We start from the raw sequence: 20,847 nt of genomic DNA, 5'->3' as shown, positions 1-20,847 counted from the left end.
ACCTGGAGAAAGAAACTCAGCCTCGCCCTCCTGGAGTTTGCAGTCTATTTAGGTGGAGACAGGCAATAAGCAAGGGCAGGCAGAAATCCACAACGTGACTTCATATTGTGAAGAGGGCTATAAAGGAAGTCAGAAGTGGGCTGTGCATTTTGCCAGGCCCCCAGAGCCAGGAGCCAATCTGGCCTGGCAGGAGACATCTCCCAACCAGGAGAACCCCTCCCTGCAATCCAAGCTGGGGTTTGCACAGCCACAGCGAAGAGATCTGACTCTAGAATCAACAGCCTCAAGCTGTAGGATCCCAGTCTCCCCTTGTCTTGGGCAGAGAGTCTGCTAAAGTGTGTGTCTGAATTACCCAAAGGATCTAGTCGTTTTCCGTGCTGATCCCACCCCAGGCGCAGCACCTGCACTGCCTCCAGGAGAACCAGTCCAGAGACTGTTGGGAAAGGTCAGAGTCAGACTTTCTGGATGGGAGCTAGGAGTGCAAGTCGGCAGGGTGGATTCCGGGGTCCTCTCTCACAGCGGAGGCAGAGGCTTCGTTAGGAACGACTTCTCCAAGTGCGAATGGTGCACGGGCAGGAAGCCGGGGAGAATGCTAAGTTGTGTACGTGTTCCTCCCCGCCCGCTTGCAAGTGGCCTGTGAGAGGCTAGGTGAAGATTTGCGTGTGGGGTGGGGGAGCTGCCTCGTGTGTTGTGAGAACCTTGGTAAGTGTGAGTGCGTGTGTGCAGAGCATCCTTGTGGGCGTGCTCCCTAAAGCGCCTGCGACAGAGGTGACTGGAGTGGGAAGTGGGGAGGGATAAGACCCAGTGCCCTCAGCCATCACTTCGGCTCTAATGCTTTAAACGAGCCATCTGAGAGGTCTGCTACCTTCTGCCTAATTCCCCGTTGTCACTATTGTCACGCATTCAGGATCTTGGACTGACTGAAGGGTCCTCAGTTTCCCGTCTTCCCAAGACCACTTACGTCTCCCAGGCCTGGGGTGAAGGGGCGGAGTAAGGGGCTGATTGTTTATTCCCCTCCCCAACTCCCAAGGCTTCTCAGCAGGTCCACGGACCCTGGGGTACGCTCTGAGTCACTGTGTCCTCAGAAAAACCCCAGACTTCTATAGTGGAAGGGAAGGCGAGAGCGTCACGCTGCACCAGCTCTGTCCTTCCCATCTTTAAAAGGACGAAGGAGGCACTAGGCAGACTCCGGACGGCGGGCTCGCCTGGATCCGCTCCACTGATCCCACCTCCAGGTTTTGCGCTCATCTTGTAGCGTCCCTTGTCCTGGAGGGCGAATCCTGAGGGTGGCCGGGGCGGGAGAACTAGCACCCTAGACACCCAAGGAAAACCCGAAACCCTGGTCGGTAGGACGCTGATCCCCGGACTCACATCCAGAACACTGGGAGAAATGGGAAGGAAGAGTGGATGGGACCCGTCTCTGCACCTCTCATCTCCCGCACCCGTCTACCCCCACCTTCACCATCACTCAAGCTTAAAAGTAGAAGTTGAAAGGAAGAAATCCCAGCTCTCCTCGCAGTGGGTTCGCTGTGCAAGTCCAAGGGAGCAGGTAGTTCCGGCAAGGCTTATTCCGGGGTCAGATTGAGAAGGAGAGGAGGAATCCGCGTCAGCCCCCCAGGGCTCCCGTCAGTTCTTATGGGGCACCCTAGCTGGACGCGCTGCAGACCCTGTAAACTGTCCCCACCTGCGTCCGCAACAGAGGTGTGTAGGTGTACCTGGCCCCTTGCCTTGGGGCCAGGACCTGGAACCACCAAGACCCACATGCGCCAGAGGAACCCAGAATCGCAATCGCACGATCCCAAGGCTGCCCTGCGCCGCCCCCCAGTGGTGAGAGCTCAAAATGCTGGCCGAAAGGAGGGATCTCCACCCTAGTCCTAAATGCTTCCTGTGTCCCCACACCCCACCCCCTGCCCAGTTGATAACTATTGCTTCTTTCTAGAGTTTTATTTCAGGTCCTCAACATTACAAAAGTTTTTAGTCATTTTTCTCCAACCATAGATGGATGCTTACTATTGAACATGTTTTGTTATATGACACCGTCCTATCCCAGGGACTGAGTGTTCCTCACTTAAAGACCTTGTAGGAAGGGAGCCAAACAGGCTCCGTGGCGGCCATCCAGGAAGTGGAGGGAATCCAGGCCTTGCTATTCTAGAGGGGACTTCAGTGGCAAGAGCCAGAGAGAGGCTTTGGTCAAGGAGGGGGCAGTCCTCTAGGTGGGCTCCATCCTCACCATGATTGAGGGTGTGGTGGGGAGCCCAGTCCTGGACAGCGAAGGATTCATGCATTGCACTGGTTTGACCTCAGAGAGCCAGCCTTGGGTGTCCTTCTCATAGCTCTTTCATTTTTTCCTTTTCAAGATTATGAAGAATTTCTAATGCATAGAAAAGGTGAAAGAATTCTACTCTAAACATACATACACCCACCACCACCTAGACTGAATGATTAACAGTTTATAACACTGTATTTACCCCATACCTATCAATCTATCCATCCAACAATCTACCTTTAAAAAAAATTCAAATGTTGCAGACATCAGCGTATTTCCCTCTCAAATAATAATTATTATTTTTGAGACAGGTCTCGCTCCGAGTCAGTGTGTCACCTTCAGAAAAATCTCAGACTTCTATAGTGGAAGGGAAGGTGCGAGCATCATGCCATACCAGCTCTGTCCTTCCCCTCTTTAAAAGGGAAAAGGACTTGCCCAGGCTGGAGTGCAGTGGTGAGTACACAGCTCACTGCGGTTTTTACTTCCTGGGCTCAAGCAATCTTCCTGCCTCAGCCTCCAGAGTAACTGGCACTACAGGCATAGGCCACCATTCTCAGCTAATTTTTATTTTTTATTTTTTGTAGAGATGGGGTCTCATCATGTTGCCCAGGAGTCTCATCAAACTCCTGGGCTCAAGCGATCCCCCTGTCTTAGCCTCCCAAAGTGCTGGGATTACAGGCATGAGCCACTGTGCCCAGCCACCCCTCCCAAATTTTTAAGCATACAGGACAAGTAACAGTGACATTCAGATAGCTAGCACAGCATCAGTACAGCACTAATCTGAGCCACATTGGAGATCAAGGCAAAAAAAAAAAAAAAAAAAAAAAAAAAAAGCAATACCCATCCTTTCTTTACTTCAGATGTTATTTTGTTCATATTATTTTGAACAGTATTGTTTGTTTTTGCATTAATTTTGATTTTTAAAAAATACTGCCTTAGCGAGGTGTGGTGGCTCATGCCTGTAATCCCAGCACTTTGGGAGGCTGAGGTGGACACATCACCAGGTCAGAAGTTCAAGACCAGCCTGGCCAATATGGTGAAACCTTGTCTCTACTAAAAATACAAAAGTTAGCCAGGCATGGTGGCACACACCTGTAGTCCTAACTACTCAGAAAGCTGAGGCAGGAGAATCACTTAAAGACGGGAGGAGGAGGTTACAGTGAGCTGAGATCATGCCACTGTATTCCAGCCTGGCAACAGAGCGAGACTCCATCTAAAAAAACTTTTTAAAATTGCATTAAAATATTATTTATATCGCTTCCTGAATTTTTTGCATCCTCTTAAATCTTGGTACCAAAGAAAATGCCTCACTTGCCTCATGCTAGTCCTGGTCCCGGATATGAGGCTAGGCTTGGGAGATGAGCTCTGCCCCTCTGAGATTTGGATTGAGTCTTTTCAAGAGTCAGACTATAGCTGGTTCCACAGTGATGCTTCGGGCACCATCTCTGCCAGTTGTGGAGTCCAGGAGGGCGTGGTGACGGCAGGGCCTCTGACCAGGGACACCCAGCAGGATGGTCCAGCAGAGTCACATAGGGGGCTGAGTGGAGGGAGCTTTATGATTCCAGATGCTTCCAGCAACCCTCTTGGGGTGGGATGGAAACAATGTGAAAAGACTAAGAATGGCTGGGCGCGGTGGCTCACGCCTATAATCCTAGCACTTTAGGAAGCCGAGGCAGGCAGATCACTTGAGGTCAGGAGTTCGAGACAAGCCTGCTAACACGGTGAAACCCCATCTCTTCTAAAAATCTAAAAATACAAAATTAGCTGGATGTGGTGGCACATGCCTGTAATCTCAGTTACTTGGGAGACTGAGGCAGGAGAATCGCTCGAACCTGGGAGGCAGAGATTGCGGTGAGCCGAGATTGCGCCATTGCACTCCAGCCTGGGCAACAAAAGCAAAAAACTCCGTCTCAAAGAAAAGAAAAAAAAAGAAAGAAAAAGAAAAGACTGAGGTGCTGTAGAGGGGTTGATAGTGTCTAGAAAGGAAGGAGGTGGAGCTAGAAGGGAGAGCACAATTAAAGGAATTGTTAGTGTGATCCAGTACCTGTTTCAAGTTCTGGTAGTCAAACAAGATTTATTTATCAAATATTTGTTAAGCACCCACTCGAGGCCACGCACTAGGCTAAGGGCTAATGTATGAGAATGCAATAGCAAACAAGACAGACATGGCCTCTCCGTAGCTGTCAGTGCCACCCCATGTTCCCTAGATGCACCTAAGTTTACCTGAAGCTGTGGAGCAGGAGCCACTGCCAGTGCCTCCATCTGTCTCCTCATCTCCCTGAGGGCTTTCTAGGCTCCCTTGGGAGCATGGTTTGGAATTGTTGGGGAGCTAACAGCCCCCAGTGCTCAATCAGTTGGCCATAAATGCCTGTCTCCTGTCCTCTGATGGGATCATTTTAGGTCTCTTCCACAAGGTATCTTGGAGGGTCCCCAACAGGATTGAACCTCAGGTGTCCACAAGCTCATCAAACAATCTTTATCTGGCCTTCACCTCCTCCTTTTCTTCCTTTCCCTACTTTCAGTGTTCACCTCCTACATAAATGGATTGCATCTGAATCTTTGTCTTAGAGTCTACTTTTAGGGAAAGCTAAACTAAGCTCCTGTATTCACAATGCTTCTAATCTAACATAGTGGTCCCCAAAAAGCTTTCCATAGACAGGTGCCAGGCTGGGTGAATCAGAATCAAATGGGCAGCTTTCTAGAGATGCCTGCTCCCCACCAAACCCCTAGATTCAGTTTCAGAAAGACCTTTCTCCTCCTCCTCCTCTTTTTCCTCCTCAATCTCCTCTTCCTCTTCTTCCTCCTTCTTTCAAGTTCCCGATGTGCTACTGGTTTGGGGTCACTAATATTGAGAAGGTTTGGTCCATTGGAGGGTGGGTGGATGAATGGATGAATAGATAGAGGGCTTAGTGGATGCTTTGAGGTCAGTGGTTGGATGGATGAGCCAATGAATAGATGAATCAGTGAGAGAAGGAAAGAATGGATGATAGATGAACGGTGGATCAATAAATGGTCCATGGATAGAAGCAAGAAAAGAAAGAAATATACACAGGTCCATAGCAACAATCTTTAAGTATAGTAAACTCCACAAGGGCAGAGATAGTCTCTGTGTGGCACCCTGCTGCATCTCAACCATCTAACACAGACCTGATATGTAGAATGTTCTTCATAAATTGTGTTCAATAAATAAATAAATAGATAGATTAATGTATTTTCAAAAAAGTTATCAACACATTAATAGTACTAAAGTCACAGAAAGTATGAGGTCAACCAGGAGAGTGGATGAACATTAAACAAGCACTGGGCCAATGACCTTGGGTAACAGCAATATTTAAAGGTCAGGTAGGCGGGGCATGGTGGCTCACACCTGTAATTTCAGCACTTTGGGAGCCAAGGAGGGCGGATCACCTGAAGTCATGAGTTCAAAACCAGCCTGATCAACATGGTGAAAGCCTGTCTTCATGAAAAATACAAAAATTAGCCAAATGTGGTGGCATGTGCCTGTAGTCCCAGATACTTGGGAGGCTGAGGCAGGAAAATCACTTGAACCTGGGAGGCAGAGATTGCAGTGAGCTGAGATCACACCACTACATTCCAGCCTGGGTGACAGAGACTGTCTCAAAAAAAAAAAAAAAAAAAAAAGTCAAGGAGGAGAAAAGGAGGAGTCAAGAATCAAGACTGAGAAAACATAGTCTGACAGAGAGGAAAAGAGTAAAAAGAGAATGATGTCCTGGAATTGAGGAAGGACAGGTTGCAAGATGTAGAAAATGATAAGAATTTATTTTCTTTCTCTGGACAAATATCATCTTGATTTGGGGCAGTCATGGAGATATGGTGACGTAGTTTGGATGTTTATTCCCTCTAAATCTCGTGTTGAAATGTGATTCCCAATACTGGAGGTGGGGCCTGGTGAGAGGTGATTGGATCATGGGGAGGATCCCTCCTGAGTGGTTTAGCATCATCCCCTTGGCGATAAGTGAGTTCTCACTTGGAGTTCACGTGAGATCTGACTGTTTTATTTAAAAGAGCATGGCACCCCACCCCCACTCCTTGCTCTTGCTATCACCAGGTGATGTACTTGCTCCCCCTTCGCCTTCTGCCATGATTGAAAGCTTCCTGAGGCCCCATCAGAAGTGGATGCTGGCTCTGTGCTTCCTGTACAGCCTGAAGAACTGTGAGCCAATTAAACCTCTTTTCTTTATAAATTACCCAGCCTCAGGTATTCTTTTGTAGTAACGCAAGTGGACTAATATATGTGGGTACTCTTTGTTTCTAAATTTTGAAGTAGATGAAACACATCTAGAAGCTTCTCAAAGAAGAATGAGATCAGACTTGGAAACAATTCCCATGGAGCCTTTACTCTGAAGAAGTGTTCAAAGACAGAGAGTTGAAGAATACAAGCAAGTAAGGCAGACCAAGAGAAGCTGAAGAGAGAGGAACTCACGAACAAAGGTGAAGACTCAAAGGAGGCTGCCTTAGGTTTGATTGCCCCAGCAACAGACCTTGACACTAGAGACCTATTTGACTGAAGTAGTTCACATGGGAACGGATGCCAGTAGCACAGTGGAGGAATGAGACAGGGAAGGAACAGGAAGAATGTCAATTCAGGAAACTTTACGGACAGGGAAGCACCTGTCAATAATGGGAGCTCAATCTATCTGAGATGTCTGGGAGATGAGAGTTTGCCACTAACAGCCTCTTACTGAAATAACTATCAAAGGATAGACTTCGGCAAGAAAGAAACAACCCACAAGGAAGGAAGGAAGGACGATGTAGGAAGCAAATCTGTGCCTGAGCGAGTACCGCCCATAGAAAACAATAATAGCAACAATCAATTCTTGGGCTCTAAGGTGGAACTAAAATTTTGGTAAATAATCTCTAAGACAGGAGGGAATGATTGCAGTCTCATCTTCTATGGCTTTTTAATTCCGATATGGGGAGAAATACCGATTAACTTTAGGCTTAATGATGAGCAAGAGTGTTACACATACACCACCACTGTCACAAGCATCAACAACAAATGGACGGAGAATGTGTAACTTCCAACCTAATAGAAGGCAAAGAGCAAATAAAGGAAACTTGATCAATGTGGAAGTCAGGAAAAGAGAAGGAAAGGAAAGAAAAGGAAAAGACAGAAAAGGAGCAAAATTAAGGCCCTTCTGGTCAATACAGGGTAGTAAAAATAAATGATTCAGTAATAAAGATAAGTGGACTAAACTAGCCGGTCAGAAGACAATGATTCTCAGATTGAATTTTAAAAGTGTATCTATGGCCGGGCATGGTGGCTCATGCCTGTAATCCCAGCACTTTGAGAGGCTGAGGCAGGTGGATCATGAGGTCAAGAGATTGAGACCATCCTGGCCAACATGGTGAAACCCTATCTGGGCTAAAAATACAAAAATTAGCCAGGCATGGTGGCACGCATCTGTAGTCCCAGCTACTCAGGAGGCTGAGGCAGGAGAATCACTTGAACCCAGGAGGTGGAGGCTGCAGTGAGCCCACATTGTGCCACTGCACTCCAGCCTGGCAACAGATCAAGACTATGTCTCAAAAAAACAAAAAACAAAATTCATCTATACGCTATTTGCAAAGTATACATCTAAAACAAAAAGATGAAGAAAGATTAAAGTAAAAAGATGGAAGCATTTGCCAGGCTAACATTAATCAAAAGAAAGCCGCCAGGCGTGGTGGCTCATGCCTGTAATCTCAGCACTTTGGGAGGTCGAGGCAGGTGGATCACCTGAGGCCAAGTCTTCAAGACCAGTCTGGCCAACATGGTGAAACCTCGTCTCTACTAAAAAATACAAAAACGTTAGCCGGACATGGTGGCACACACCTGTAGTCCCAGCTATTCGGAAGGCTGAGGCACAAGAATCGCTTGAACCTGGGGGGTGGAGGTTGCAGTGAGTCGAGACGGCACCACTGCATGCAACAGCCTGGGTAATAGAATGAGACTCCTTCTCAATAAAAGATTTTTAAAAAGAAAGCTATTGTCATTATAGTAGTGTTAGACCAGCAGCCCTTAAAGCAAAAAGTAGCATCAGGGATAAAGGCAACAAAATATGCCAGGAAGATTATTCTAAACTTGGTGTTTCTAATAACACAGATTCCAGATATGGGATGTAAAGAAAAATGGACTAATTTACAAGCATAGTAGGAGAGTTTATTATTGTTATTAAAATCTTTTGTTAAGATAGGCTTTCACTCTGTTGCCCAGGCTGGAATGTAATGGTGCAATCATAGCTCATTGCAGCCTCAAATTCCTGAACTCAAGTGATCCTCCTGCCTCAATCTCCTGAGGGCTGCAGGTGTGCACTGCCGTGCCTGGCTAATGTTTTTATTTTTATTTTTCTGGTAATGGGGTCTCGCTGTGTTGCCCAGGCTGCTCTTAAACTCCTGCCCTCGGGCGATCTTTACACCTCAACCACCCAAAGTGTGGGTGTGAGCCATCATGCCCAACCAAGGAGAGTTTAATAGACTTTCTCTGATATTCAAATTAACTTGCCTTTTTCCCCTTTTGTTCACTTTTGTTTAATATGTCTTTGCCCATACTTCAGTTTTTAAAATTATTTATTTATTTACTTACTTATTTTTTTGAGATGTAGTCTCGCTCTGCCACTCAGGCTGGAGTGCAGTGGCACAATCTCATCTCACTGAACCTCTGCCTCCCAGGTTCAAGCAATTCTCCTGCCTCAGCCTCCCAAGTAGCTGGGATTACAGGTGCATGCTGCCACACCCTGCTAATTTTTGTACTTTTAGTAGACTCCTGACCTCAGGTGATCCTCTAACCTCGGTCTCCCAAAGTGCTGGGATCACAGTCATGAGCCACGGCGCCCAGCCATACTTCAATTTTTTAAGTTTTATTTTTTGCATCACATGTATGCATAATGTAAAGAATCAATGAATTCTACAAGTTAAAACAAATAGCACTCTGTAGCCCCTTTCTCCAATATCTCCTTCCCAAGAGGCAGCTACTCTCAATTCTTACACTTGATCCTGTTAATATTTATCTCCACATCTCCAAATAACATGCTTATATTGGGCCAGGTGTGGTGGCTCACACCTGTAATCCCAGCACTGTGGGAGGCCAAGGCAGGCAGATAGCTTGAGGTCAGGAGTTCGAGACCAGCCTGGCCAACATGGTGAAACCCTGCCTCTACTAAAAATTCAAAAAATTAGCTGGGCATAGTGGTGGACACCTGTAGTCCCAGCTACTTGAGAGGCTGAGGCACGAGGTTGACTCCTCACTCAGGCAGGTGAGGTTTTATTCCTTTTCCTACTCCTCCAGTCTACGTTCCTGCCCCTTCAGTTTCCCGGCATAGTTAAATGATAATTTAGTTAGCTTAGTACTCAAGATTTGCATTGTATGATATATATAGTATGATTACACTTCCTTCCCTGTACAACTTTTTATTGTATAAGAAGTTGCCTTTAGCCCGGCGTGGTGGCTCACGCCTATAATCCCAGCACTTTGGAAGGCTAAGGCAGGCAGATCACGAGGTTGGGGGCTCGAGACAAGCCTGATCAACATGGTGAAACCCGCTCTCTACTTAAAAATACAAAAATTAGCCAGCATGGTGGTGCACACCTGTAATCCCAGCTACTCGGGAGGCTGAGGCGGGAGAATCACTTGAACCTGGGAGGCAGATGTTGCAGTGAGCCAAGATTGTGCCACTGCAGTCTAGCCTGGGCAAGAAGAGTGAAATTCTATCTCAAAAAAAATTAAAATTAAAAATATTTTAAAAATTCCGTTCTTCAGTTACACTACTCACGTTTCAAGTGCTCAATGGCCACATGTGATTACTGGCCACTGTGTTAGACACAACAGATATTAGACCATCTCTATCAATTTGTACATTTCCAATGTACAAAGTTCTGTTGGACAGCATTGGTCTAACATATTAGCAATTTTTTCCTGCAATGATACTGCATAGCATCTCCAGAATTTCAGTGGTTTATATCCGAGGCGGGTGGACCACCAGGTCAGGAGATCGAGATGAGCCTGGCCAACATGGTGCAACCCCATCTCTACTAAAAATACAAAACATAGCTGGGTGTGGTGGTGCCTGCCTGTATTCCCAGCTACTTGGGAGCTGAGGCAGGAGAATCACTTGAACCCGGATGCGGATGTTGCAGTGAGCCAAGATCGCGCCACTGCCCTCCAGACTGGGCGACAAAAATGCAACTCCATCTAAAAAAAAAAAAAAAAAACATTTTTCTTGTTCAGAAGTCTCTTGAGCAGCTTCACTTGAGGTTGCAGGTTGGCTGGCCTTGGCTTTGGATTGCAGTTTAGGTTCAGATCTGCTTCATGTGTCTCTTATCCTCTTTGGATCAGGTATGTTCCTCTCATGACTAATAGCAGGAGTTCAAGAAGGCAGTCTAAACCAATCATATTCAATTAAGAGTCCATTGGCTAAAGCAAGTCACATGACCAAGCCTAATATCAGTGTCTGCAAGGAAAGGCTCTACAAAGTTACATAGCAAATGGTATGGTTGTATCATCCTACTATAAAGGAGTGAAGAAAAAAAAAAGTAAAGGACTGAAGAACTGGGAATAATAATCCCAGCTACTTCATGTTGTGCCAAACCCTTATCAAGACCAGCCTGTGCAACAAGGCCAAACTCCATCTCTACAAAAAATACAAAAGTTAGCTGGGTGTGGTGGTGTGCACTTGTAGTCCCAACTACTAGGGAGGCTGAAGCTGGTCTTGAACTTCTGGGCTCAAGCAGTCCTCCCACCTCAGCCTCCCAAAGTGCTGAGATTATAGGCATGAGCCACCACACCTGGCCATCTCCGTTGGAGTTGTCTCAAATATATCTATATATTTACCTTGGTGCCGTGTGTGTGTGTGTGTGTGTGTGTGTGTGTGTGTGTGTGATGAAAGTCTTGCTCTTATTGCCCAGGCTGGAGTGCAATGGCACAATCTCGGCTCACTGCAACCTCCACCTCCTGGGTTCAAGTGATTCTCCTGCCTCAGCTTCCTGAGTAGCTGGGATTATAGATGACTGTCACCACACCTGGCTACTAATTTTTGTATTTTTAGTAGAGATGGGGTTTCACCATGTTGGCCAGGCTGGTCTTGAACTCCTGACTTCAGGTGATCTGCCCACCTTGGCCTCCCACAGTGCTGGGATTACAGCCATGAGCCACTGCACCCAGCCAGTGAGTGCTCTTTCATATTAATATACATAGACAGAATTCTTTTTTTTTCAGATGGAGTTTAGCTCTTGTTACCCAGGCTGCAGTGCAATGGCGTGATCTCAGCTCATGGCAACCTCCGCCTCCTGGGTTCAGGCAATTCTCCTGCCTCAGCCTCCTGAGTAGCTGGGATTACACATAGACAGAATTCTTAAACTAACATTCATTCACTTGTATTTGCTGGTTTCTGTGTTCTGCTGGTCCCCCTCTTAGTTAACTTAAGGATGGGTACTTCGGATATCTGAACAATGAGCTCCAACATAACCTGATTTTTGCCCCTGGGCTGGCTCCCAATCTGGTTTAGGACTGTTAACAGGCTGGGCGAGGTGGCTCACTCCTGTAATCCAGCACTTTGGGAGGCAGAGTCAGGCCTGGCCAATGTGGCAAAACCCTGTCTCTATTGAAAACACAAAAATTAGCTGGGTGTGGTAGAGCATGCCTATAATCTCAGCTACTCGGGAGGCTGAGGCAGGAGAATCACTTGAGTCCAGGAGGTCGAGGCTGCAGTGAGCCGAGGTAGCCCCACTGCACAAAAAAAGGCTGTAGTAAAATAGCTGCTCTCATTCTTACCCCCTTAGCCAGTGAAAAGAGGGAGTGGGACAGGATAGAGCGTGACCAGTGCTTTAAGGGCTAAAACTGGGAGTGGGTCACACACTTCACCTCCTCTCCCATCCGCTCCTGGCCAGAATTTAGTCACATGAGCACATCTAGATCGCAGCCAGACACATGGTCACCAAACCAAAGGGAACGCTTGGGGAATAATCAGCAGTCCTTTCTCAGTGTTTAAGGTCTTAGTGAGAAGACACAGCGTGTGGGAGAAGTGAACAGACCTGCGTAGTCACCTTCCTAGTCGATAAATTGAATGGCTGGCACCACAGTTTGAGATTTCTTTCTTTCCTTTCTTCCACTCTATTCCCCTCCCTCCCACCCTCCCTCCCTTCTTCCTTTCCTTCCATCCCTTCCATCGAAACAGAGTCTCGCTCTTGTCACCCAGGCTGGAGGGCAATGGCGCCATCTCGGCTCACTGCAACCTCTACCTTCCTGCTTCAAGTGATTCTCCTGCCTCAGACTCCTGAAGTACCCGCCACCACGCCAGGCTCATTTCTGTATTTTAGTAGAGACGCGGTTTCACTATGTTGGTCAGGCTGGTCTCGAACTCCTGACCTCAGGTGATCCGCCTGCCTCGACCTCCCAAAGTGCTGGGGTTACGGGTGTGCGCCACCACGCCCAGCCAAACCTTTTGTTCTGTATTTTTAGTAGAGACGGGGTTTCACCACGTTGGCCAGGGTGGCCTCAATCTCCTGACCTCGTGATCCGCCCGCCTCGGCCTCCCAAAGTGCTGGGATTACAGGCGTGAGCCACTGCGCCCGGCCATGAGATTTCTTTCTTTTTTTTTTTTTTAAGACGGGATTTCACCATGTTGGTCAGGCTGGTCTTGAACAGGTGATCCGCCCGCCTTGGCCTCCAAAGTGCTTGGATTACAGGCGTCAGCCACCGCGCCCATGAGATTTCTTAACGTCAAGGAAGCGTCAAATGGTAAACGGTCCCTGCTAGCCGGGTCGCAAGACTGAGGGCGAGGCAGCCACCCTACGGCGGGGCCGCGGGCGGTCGAAAGCGCGCGCCCGGCGATGGGGCGTGCCCAGGCAGAGAGGCGGGGCTCCGCCAAGCGCGGCGCTGTGGCTGGTGGTGATACGCATTGGGGCGGGGCTTCCCAACTGAGCGCCCCGGCTAGAGCGAAGGGGCGTGGTCACTCATAGGCTACTGGGGGCGAGGTTAAGCAACCATAGAATTTCGCAGCCAGAATGGGTGGGTCTCAGCGATCCTGAAAGCAGCCTGGACAGCCACACGCCAGTCAGGTGGAAAAGTTGGCCGTGCTTAGGGAAGTGAGGCGGGATCGATGCACTTGAGGGCCTGAGCCGCGCGGCGTGACGTCGGGGGCGCGGTTTTGTGGCGTTTGGGCGGACGCTGCGCCGAGGGGCGGCGCTGGGCGCGCGCTCCAAAATGGCGGCGAACGTGTTCCCGTTCCGCGACGCCCGGGCAGCACCCGACCCGGTGCTGGAGGCCGGCCCGGTGGCACACGGTCCACTGCCAGTACCGCTGGTGCTGGACAACGGGTCGTTCCAAGTCCGCGCTGGCTGGGCGTGTCCTGGGCAGGACCCAGGTCCCGAGCCGCGCCTGCAGTTCCGCGCAGTGTGTGCCCGCGGTCGTGGAGGGGCACGGGGCGGGTCGGGCCCGCAGGTGGGCAATGCCTTGGGCAGCCTGGAGCCACTGCGCTGGATGCTGCGCTCGCCCTTCGACCGCAACGTGCCAGTCAACCTGGAGCTTCAGGAGCTGCTGCTGGACTACAGTTTCCAGCACCTGGGTGTCTCCTCACAGGTGAAGGGCGGAGTGGGCTGGGTTGGGCTTGAGGGGAGGGGTGCGGTCTCAGCTCCGCTCACTCTGCTCACTCTGCACTGGGAGAGGTAACAGTCACTTCAGTAGTTCCGATTGTCTTTTAGTGGATCAGATGCTAGGCGCTGGAGGTACAGCAGCGAATAAAAGGCTGCTCCTTGTATCTTGGAGCATACATTTGGGCATATATGCTCGTTTTTTAAGAAGCTCATTTATTAACAAATATGTATTGAGCACTTACTTTGTGTCAGGCACTTTTTAGGCATTTGGAGTACATCTGTGAACACACAAAACTTCCTGTGCTTATGGAGCGATTAATACTATGGAAAGATATTCTGGTATGAAAACGCAGACAGTAAACAGAATTAAGTAGTAGATTCTATGCTATGATAGGACAGGAGGGGGTTACATTTTTTTCAATAAAATGGTCAGAGTAGGACTCATGGCGAAGGTGATATTTGAGCAAGGGCTTGAAGGACGTGATTCAGGTAGCAAGCCATGTGAATATCTGAAGGAAAAGCAGTCCAGGCAGAGGTAACAGCCAGTGAATAGGTCCTGAGGCAGGAGTGTGCCCCAATCCTAATTGCAAGGCTGCCTGTGTTGGGGGAGAGTAGTACGTGGAAGAGGACGTCAGAGAGGAAGTGGAGAGGCAAGTCACACACCTGGTAGGCTTTTTACTCTGAGTGAAATGGGGAGCCATGGCAGGGCGTTGAGCTGAGGCAGGACCTGAATTATGTTTCAAAAGGATCACTATGACTGCTGTATGCAGAATGAACTGTCATGGGTCATAGGGTGGAAACAGGGACAAGTTAGGAGGCTATTGCAATAACCCAGGTGAGGGATAATGGTGACTTAGACGAGGCAGGTAGCAGGGAATGTGATTAGAAGCAGTTGGATTGGAGAGATACTTGGAAGATGGAGCCAACACGATTTGCTCACAGTTTGGATGGGACCTTGACTTAATAACTTAAATTGACTCTACTTTTGTATTTTCCAGTAAAAATAAGATGAGTTTTACAGTTGTCTATGATCAGGTTTTTGATTAAGAGACCAAAAGCAAATTCAGCCCCGCAATAAGGATTTTGGGTTCTTTTATGCTTCAAAAAGAGTATTCTGTTGTCCCTTATCTATTTGCCCTTTCCTTTCAAAGTAGGGCTGCGTTGATCATCCCATAGTTTTGACAGAAGCTGTGTGCAACCCGCTGTATTCACGGCAAATGATGTCCGAGCTTCTTTTTGAGTGCTACAGGATTCCCAAGGTTGCCTATGGAATAGACAGTCTGTTCAGCTTCTACCACAATAAGCCAAGGAACTCGATGTGCAGTGGGCTCATCATTTCATCTGGATACCAGTGTACGCATATTTTACCCATCTTAGAGGGGAGGTGAGTTGCACTTGTGGCATTTGAGTGCTATTTTGAGAAGCATTCAGGAAACATTTATTTAATGTGTGCTTTAATGGCAGAGTAGAAAGAGCAAGTCCTAGCCTACGAACTGAGCAGTTGGGCTTTGAACTACCTCACTGTGTGTGGGTAAGTCCCTTTGTCCATATTTCTGTCCTTTGTGACCTTCTGGAGGGAGTTGGAGTGGATGATCTCTTAGTTCTACGTCCATAATTCTACAATTTTATAATTCTGACTTATGGGGAGATAGCTAACATGGTATCTGCAGGTGGTAGGCATTCAGTAGAAGTGTTTTGAATAACTTTTTTTTTCTTGAGACAGTCTCACTCTGTTGCCCAGGCTGGAGTACAGTGTGGCGATCTCAGCTCCCTGCAGCCCCTGCCTCCTGGGTTCAAGTGAGTCTCCTGCCTCAGCCTCCTGAATAGCTGGGACTACAGGCACGCACCACCACACCCAGCTAATTTTTGTATTTTTAGTACAGACGAGGTTTCACCGTGTTGGCCAGGGTGGTCTTGATTGCCTGACCTTGTGATCCACCCACCTCGGCCTCCCAAAGTGTGGGGATTACAGGCATTAGCCACCACCCCGGCCTTGAATAACTTTAATTGAAAAACATCTTTGTGTTCTGGAGTCACTTCTTTTTTCTTTTCTTCTTTTTTTTTTTTTTTTTTTTTGAGACAGAGTCTTGGTCACCCAGGCTGGAGTGCAGTGGCATGGTCTCGGCTCACTGCAACCTCTGCCTCTTGGGCTGAATCAGTTCTCCTGCCTCAGCCTCCCGAGTAGCTGGGACTGCAGGCACTCGCCACCATGCCTGACTAATTTTTTTTTTGTATTTTTAGTAGAGATGGGATTTTACCATGTTGGTCAGGCTGGTCTCAAACTCCTGACCTCAAGTGATCCACCCTCCTTGGCCTCTGAAAGTGCTGGGGTTACAGGGGTGAGCCACTGCATCCAGCCAATTTAAAGGTCTTTAATCGCTGTTGTTCAGACCTTTCAGGTACAGTGCCTGGCATATAATGGACCCTTATTAAATATTTTCAAGTTGAATACAAGGCAAAGGTAGTTTACGTTATATTTAAAAATCCGTTCCCACTTTATCGCAGAGCTTTCACTGTCTGCTAAGAGCCTAGGCCAGCACTGTGGTTTCCTGAGAAGGTTTCTCACATGTCAGAGAGACCCAGCCTTTGGAACTGAATGCCTGGGTTTGCAGCTCTTCTGCTACTTAACTTCCTCACTTCATTTCCTGACATACAATTGGGAAAAACTGATTTCCCAGGGTTACCCTGAGAATGAAATGAGATAAGGTAGGTAATGGCACTTTGTGAACTGTAAAGCAGACTGAACATATAAAGACAAATCCCATTGAATGTCTCATGAAGTTTCTGTGAAAATCTATGAAGGAAACAGTAATTCTTAGGCATTACCAAACACTTCTGATGTATGGAGTTCTCTATTTTATGTAAACAGAATATGCAGAAATAAAAAATGACATGTTATTTTTATGTTATACTGAGAGAAAATTATTTTACCTGAAGGCTGGGAAATTATCAGAGTGAATCATATCCTGTTATATGCTGGCATCTGCTGGTGAGGTATGATACAGCAGCCATATTTTAGTTCCCTCCAGCCGGTTCCTAGTGCTCTGCCACTCTTTCTCACATTAGGAAAATGAAATTACTCTGATTCTTTTACAGTATACCAGGATGCATGTGGTTACTTAATGTGTTTGCATCAGTAGGTATGGAGTGTTTAGGAGAGGGCATCTTAAACTCTGGCCCATGCCAGTTACCTAGGGAGCTTGTTAAAATGCATATTCCCAGGCCCACACCAGAGCAGCTGTGTCCTGTGAATTGGCATGTTCAACATTTCCCCCAGCTAATTCTGGGATACTTGGTCCCAGAACTACAGTTTGAGAAATACGTGATGAGACTCATTAAGATCCGACTTTGGAGTGCATCTTCTTCCTGTTTAGATGGCCATGTGACTATGGTGAACTGGGAATTCCTGCCTAGATAAGAGGTTGCACCAAGGGAACGTTAATGTCCCTTCCTTCCAACTGTCAGGTTTTGTGTTTTTCCTGCCGGTCTGTTTCTTCTCTTTCTGCCTTAAATTATCTTGTTTCTCCCAAGATGCTCCATACCCTGCCCTTCATGTTGCCAGAAATTTCAGTGCTATTTTCTACTGCTTGGTTATAGATTAGATGCTAAAAACTGCAAGCGCATCAATCTTGGAGGAAGCCAAACAGCTGGTTACCTCCAGCGTCTCCTCCAGCTGAAGTATCCTGGGCACCTGGCAGCCATCACCCTCAGCCGCATGGAGGAGATTCTGCATGAGCACAGCTACATCGCTGAGAATTATGTAGAAGGTAACGAAGAGGATGTCTGCCTGCAGCTTTTGGGTGTTGTCTACTTTGGGGTATTCCTTAAATTACTGCCGGCATGATTCTTTGCCTGTTCACTTTTTAAGCACCCCTTCCCTTTTTGTATTTCCTTTCTTAAACTATTCAGTAAACTGAATAGCTTAGTTATATAGGTTCCCTTCACAGATGGTAGCTTTTATAACTTGCCTGTAATACAGATCTTGGGATTGTACAACTTTCAACTTTTGCCAGATAGTAAACATTTAAGTTTTAAGAGTGAGCAGAACATATCAGACTAAAAATATTTTAAATTAGAAAACAATTCAAATTGTTTTATTATACCATTAGAATAACAGCTATGCCCAGAAACACGTCTTTCTCTTTTCAAGCTTGTCGTAAAGTTTTGGGTGTATTTTACTTCAAATTAAAGTGTGAGTTTTAGCTACTATTGTCTTGTCACATCAGTGTGATGAAAATATCTTCCTCATGAATTTAAATAGTTCATATAAAACCAAAGGACTGTGGACAATGTCACTGTGAATACAACTCTGTTCCAAGAATGGATTTGCTTGTTGTCATTGAAGGTGCCGACTTCAGCTGACCAATAATGAATTCCCGAAGGGCAAAAGTTTCATCTTTTTTTTTTTTTTTTTTTTTTAAATTGTGGTGAAAACCACATAACAGCTGGGTGCAGTGGCTCACGCCTGTAATCTCCCAGCATTTTGGGAGGCTGAGGTGGGTGGATCATAAGGTCAGGAGATCGAGACCATCCTGGCCAACATTGTGAAACCCCGTCTGTATTAATAATACAAAAATTTGCTGAATGTGGTGGTGTGTGCCTGTAATCCCAGCTACTTGGTAGGCTGAGGCAGGAGAATCGCTTGAACCAGGGAGCCGGAGGTTGCAGAGAGCGGAGATTGCGCCACTGCACTCCAGCCTGGCAACAGAGTGAGACTCCATCTCAAAAAAAAAAGCCACATAAAATAATTTGCCATTTTCACCATTTTTAAGTATATATTTCATATGTTAAGAGCTGTGTCTTATTAACTTTAAAAAGCATTTATTAGGCACCTGTTATTCCTGGGATACAAAGCAGTTGGGGAGACAGATACAGAAATAAATAATTGATAAGAACACTCAGTCCCGAGAGTTAGAGGCCAGAAGACACAGCTGAAGCACACAGCTCTTTGTGCTCTCACTTCCTTGTTCTCCAGGTGCTCTGGTATTGACTCTTTTGTCAGCCAACTTTTTCTTGTAAAATTCTATGAATTTTAACAAATAAAGATCTATGTAACTAACACCACAATCAGGATACAGAACCGTTCCATTATCCCCCCAAATTTCCTCATGCTGTCGCTTTATAATCATATCCTGTCTCCATCCCAAGCCCAGGCAGTCTTCCCCTGACTTCTTCTATGGTTTTATCTTTTCAAAATGTCACGTAAATGGAATCAAATAGTATGTACCTTTTTGAAAGTTTTCCTTTTTACTCAACGTTATGCCTTTGATTTACTCAACATCATGCCTTTGAGATTCATCTAAGTTGTTGAGTGTGTCAGTAGTTTGTTCCTGTTTACTGGGGAGAATGTGTTCATTGAATGGATGTGCGGCAGCTTGTTTATCAATTCACCATTAAGGATCATTTGGGTTGTTCCCAGTTTTTGGTGGTTATACGTAGAGCTACTGTACGTGTTCATGTACAAGCTTTTGGGTGAACTTGTTTTCATTTCTCCAGAGTAAATAGATTGCTGGGTCACGTGCTTGCATGGTGTGTCTTTCTGTCCTTTTACTTGTAACCTACCTATATCATTATATTCAAAGTGAGTTCCTTAGTAGTTGTATCATTTAAAAAAAAAATCTATTCAGTCAACCTCTATTGTTTAATTCTTAAGTTAAAACCATTTATAATGTGCTTAATTATTTGTATGCTTGGGTTTAGGTTCACCATTTTATTATTCATTTTTGTTCCTTCTGTTTATTGTTCCTCTGTTTCTCTCTCCTGCCTTCTTTGAGGTTATTTGAGGTTTTTTCTTTTTTTAAATATTTTATCTGTTGTGTTTTTTACTGTACCCTTTTACTGTAGTTTTTAGTGGTTTCTCTAGAGCTTACAGTAAACACAACTTTTCACAGTCTACGTAGAATCTGTATTTACCACTTCAAGGGGAATGCGGCAATGTGGTTAGCACTGTACAGGCTCCTTTATTTTGCCCTGTTTATCTTAGAGTTGTCTTATTTATTTCCTCTATATACATTGCAAACACATCAGACAGTGTCGTGATTTTTACTTTCAGTTGCCAAATGGGTTTTAAAGAACTCATAAGGAGATTAGTCTGTTATGTTTAACCAGATTTTCATCATTTCTGTTGCTCTTCCTTCATTCCTGATGTTTCAAGCTTCCTTCTGGTGTTGTTTCTATCTGAAGAACTTTACTTAGCAGTTCCTTTAGAATGGGCCTGCTGGCATTATGTCCCAAGTTAGACAGCTGCTTTTAGTTGATTGAGTGGATTCAGGGATTGGATGGAGTGTGTTTTCTCCATTTGACCTATATCTGGAATGCTGCTATTGACTTTAACTGTTGTGTTAATAGTGTTTCCATTTCCTAACTTTCAAAATTGTTTCTTCGAAGAATTACACAAATGGCGGTGTCCTGATTATTATGAGAATAATGTCCACAAGATGCAGCTCCCATTTTCCAGCAAGCTCCTGGGCAGCACTCTGACCTCTGAGGAGAAACAAGAAAGGCGGCAGCAGCAATTGCGGCGGCTGCAGGAGCTCAATGCCCGGCGGCGAGAGGAGAAGCTGCAGCTGGATCAGGAGCGGCTGGACCGACTGCTGTACGTGCAGGTAAGAGCAGACACCCAGCCGTGCCAACAAGATGGTCTCAGAAGACTTTCTTGTGTGTTTTTCCTTGGCCTTAAGATGCTTTGACTGTTTGTCACCTTTGGAGTCCAGGGAAATCATCAGCATAGAGTACAGTTTAGAAGCAGCTGTTTCCGAAAGAGCTGTGGACTCCAGCATTATTTATTTTCACCTTATAAACTCCATTTTTTTTTTAAAACTTTTCAATTTTAGTGTAGCATACATGATGCAAAACGCACAAATCTTTATGTTTCATCTTGATGGATTTTCAAAGTGAAACTCACCCATATGTCTGCTGTCAGGTCAAGAAACAGCATTATCAGCATCCCAGAAGCCTCCTTTCATGTCTCCTCTTAGTAACTTTCCTATTTT

At 46.2% G+C, this 20,847-nt stretch overlaps 1 protein-coding gene across 4 annotated transcripts in view; it reads left to right on the top strand.

Annotated features, from left to right (window-relative positions):
- The first annotated feature begins 13,274 nt into the window (after window positions 1-13,274).
- The window catches only part of ACTR5 (actin related protein 5), a 28,571-nt gene continuing 20,998 nt past the window's right edge, over window positions 13,275-20,847 (top strand). Inside the window, exons 1-4 of one of the 4 annotated variants that reach the window (XM_032294949.1) lie at window positions 13,275-13,841; window positions 15,010-15,239; window positions 17,453-17,622; window positions 20,243-20,460. In XM_032294949.1, the coding sequence (XP_032150840.1) occupies window positions 13,467-13,841; window positions 15,010-15,239; window positions 17,453-17,622; window positions 20,243-20,460 (993 nt within the window). In that variant the 5' untranslated portion in view covers window positions 13,275-13,466. The remainder of the gene's footprint in view (window positions 13,842-15,009; window positions 15,240-17,452; window positions 17,623-20,242; window positions 20,461-20,847) is intronic. The other 3 variants (XM_032294947.1, XM_032294948.1, XM_032294946.1) reach the window with 3 other exon arrangements.

This window comes from Sapajus apella, unplaced genomic scaffold (assembly GCF_009761245.1).
Source record: "Sapajus apella isolate SASKATOON/1434 unplaced genomic scaffold, GSC_monkey_1.0 scaffold33, whole genome shotgun sequence".
NCBI classification, from domain to species: domain Eukaryota; kingdom Metazoa; phylum Chordata; class Mammalia; order Primates; family Cebidae; genus Sapajus; species Sapajus apella.
This window is presented reverse-complemented; position numbering and strand designations above follow the sequence as displayed.